The sequence below is a fragment of the Condylura cristata genome, unplaced genomic scaffold, assembly GCF_000260355.1.
Source record: "Condylura cristata isolate star-nosed mole 26May11 unplaced genomic scaffold, ConCri1.0 scaffold00058, whole genome shotgun sequence".
Classification (NCBI taxonomy): Eukaryota; Metazoa; Chordata; class Mammalia; order Eulipotyphla; family Talpidae; genus Condylura; species Condylura cristata.
Genome location: NW_004567159.1, coordinates 635,431 through 636,405, shown reverse-complemented (window position 1 = coordinate 636,405; position 975 = coordinate 635,431). Strand labels below are relative to the sequence as shown.

Sequence of the window (975 nt, the reverse complement as noted above, 5' to 3'; positions counted from 1 at the left end):
TCACCACGGAGCTGACCCACCCGTCCAACATGCGGTTCATGCAGTTCCGGGCCAAGGACAGCTACTCCCTCGCGCTTTCCAAGCTGGAGAAGGTGCGCGGCCCTGCCCGCCCGGACCTGGCCTCCACTCGGTGGCGCTCACTGACCGTCCTCCCGGCCGTGCCGCAACAGGGGCTCACGCGTCCCCGCCTCGCACTCAGGCTCTGCCCTGCTCGGCCGCCCTGACGCCAGCGGTCAAGTGCGTGGACCCAGGGCCACCGAGACTGGCCACTTGCTGCTCTGGGGACGGGGGTTGGCGGGGGTTGGCGGTGCCCCGGCCTGAGGGCAGGAGGGCCCGTGGGGTCAGCTCTCCGTGTGCTGGGCCGCCTGGGGGTCACTCGGGGGCCTCAGGCTGTCTGGACACCTGAAGCCGGGGCCGTTGGGGCAGGCGCGTCCGGTCCCGCCCTTGGGTGCGGGGGGCCGCGCCTCTGACTCCGTGACTCACTGAGCCGGGCGTCTTCTGTGCTTTGTTTCTTTTGCCCCAGAGCAAAAATACACAGTTGTGAGCAATTCTGCCAGGGGCCCACGCGGCCTGGGGCTGGGGGCGGCGGGGCCGGCCAGGGCCTGGCCAGGGCGGCCCGGCCTCCCCGGGGACTGTGCTCTTGGAAGGTGGCGTGCGGCTGGTCTTGGGCAGCAGATGTCCAGGGAGGCATGTCGCCTGGGTAGCGGCCCCAGCCCAGCCCCAGCCTGTCCACCATCTGTCGGGACTTGGCTGCCCACCCCAGACACCAGGCGGAGCCGGGGCCCTCGGGGCGCCCACCGCACGTGTGTGGCCCTCCTGGGCGGCACGCGGGCGGGCTCGGGCCCAGTCTAATTCCCAGCAGCTTCTTGGACTCCCAGTTGCTGGCGCGTGACATCTGCGCGCACGCAGCCGTCCTCCAGCGCCAAAGGCGATCACACCGCGCCTGTCGCAGGGCGGCTGAGGCTGGCGGGGGGC

At 71.6% G+C, this 975-nt stretch overlaps 1 protein-coding gene across 1 annotated transcript in view; it reads left to right on the top strand.

Annotated features, from left to right (window-relative positions):
- Window positions 1-29: 29 nt before the first annotated feature.
- PLCH2 (phospholipase C, eta 2) overlaps window positions 30-975 on the top strand; it is a 46,488-nt gene continuing 45,542 nt past the window's right edge. Inside the window, exons 1-2 of the mRNA XM_012734528.1 lie at window positions 30-92; window positions 200-290. Coding sequence (XP_012589982.1) covers window positions 30-92; window positions 200-290 — 154 coding nt within the window. The remainder of the gene's footprint in view (window positions 93-199; window positions 291-975) is intronic.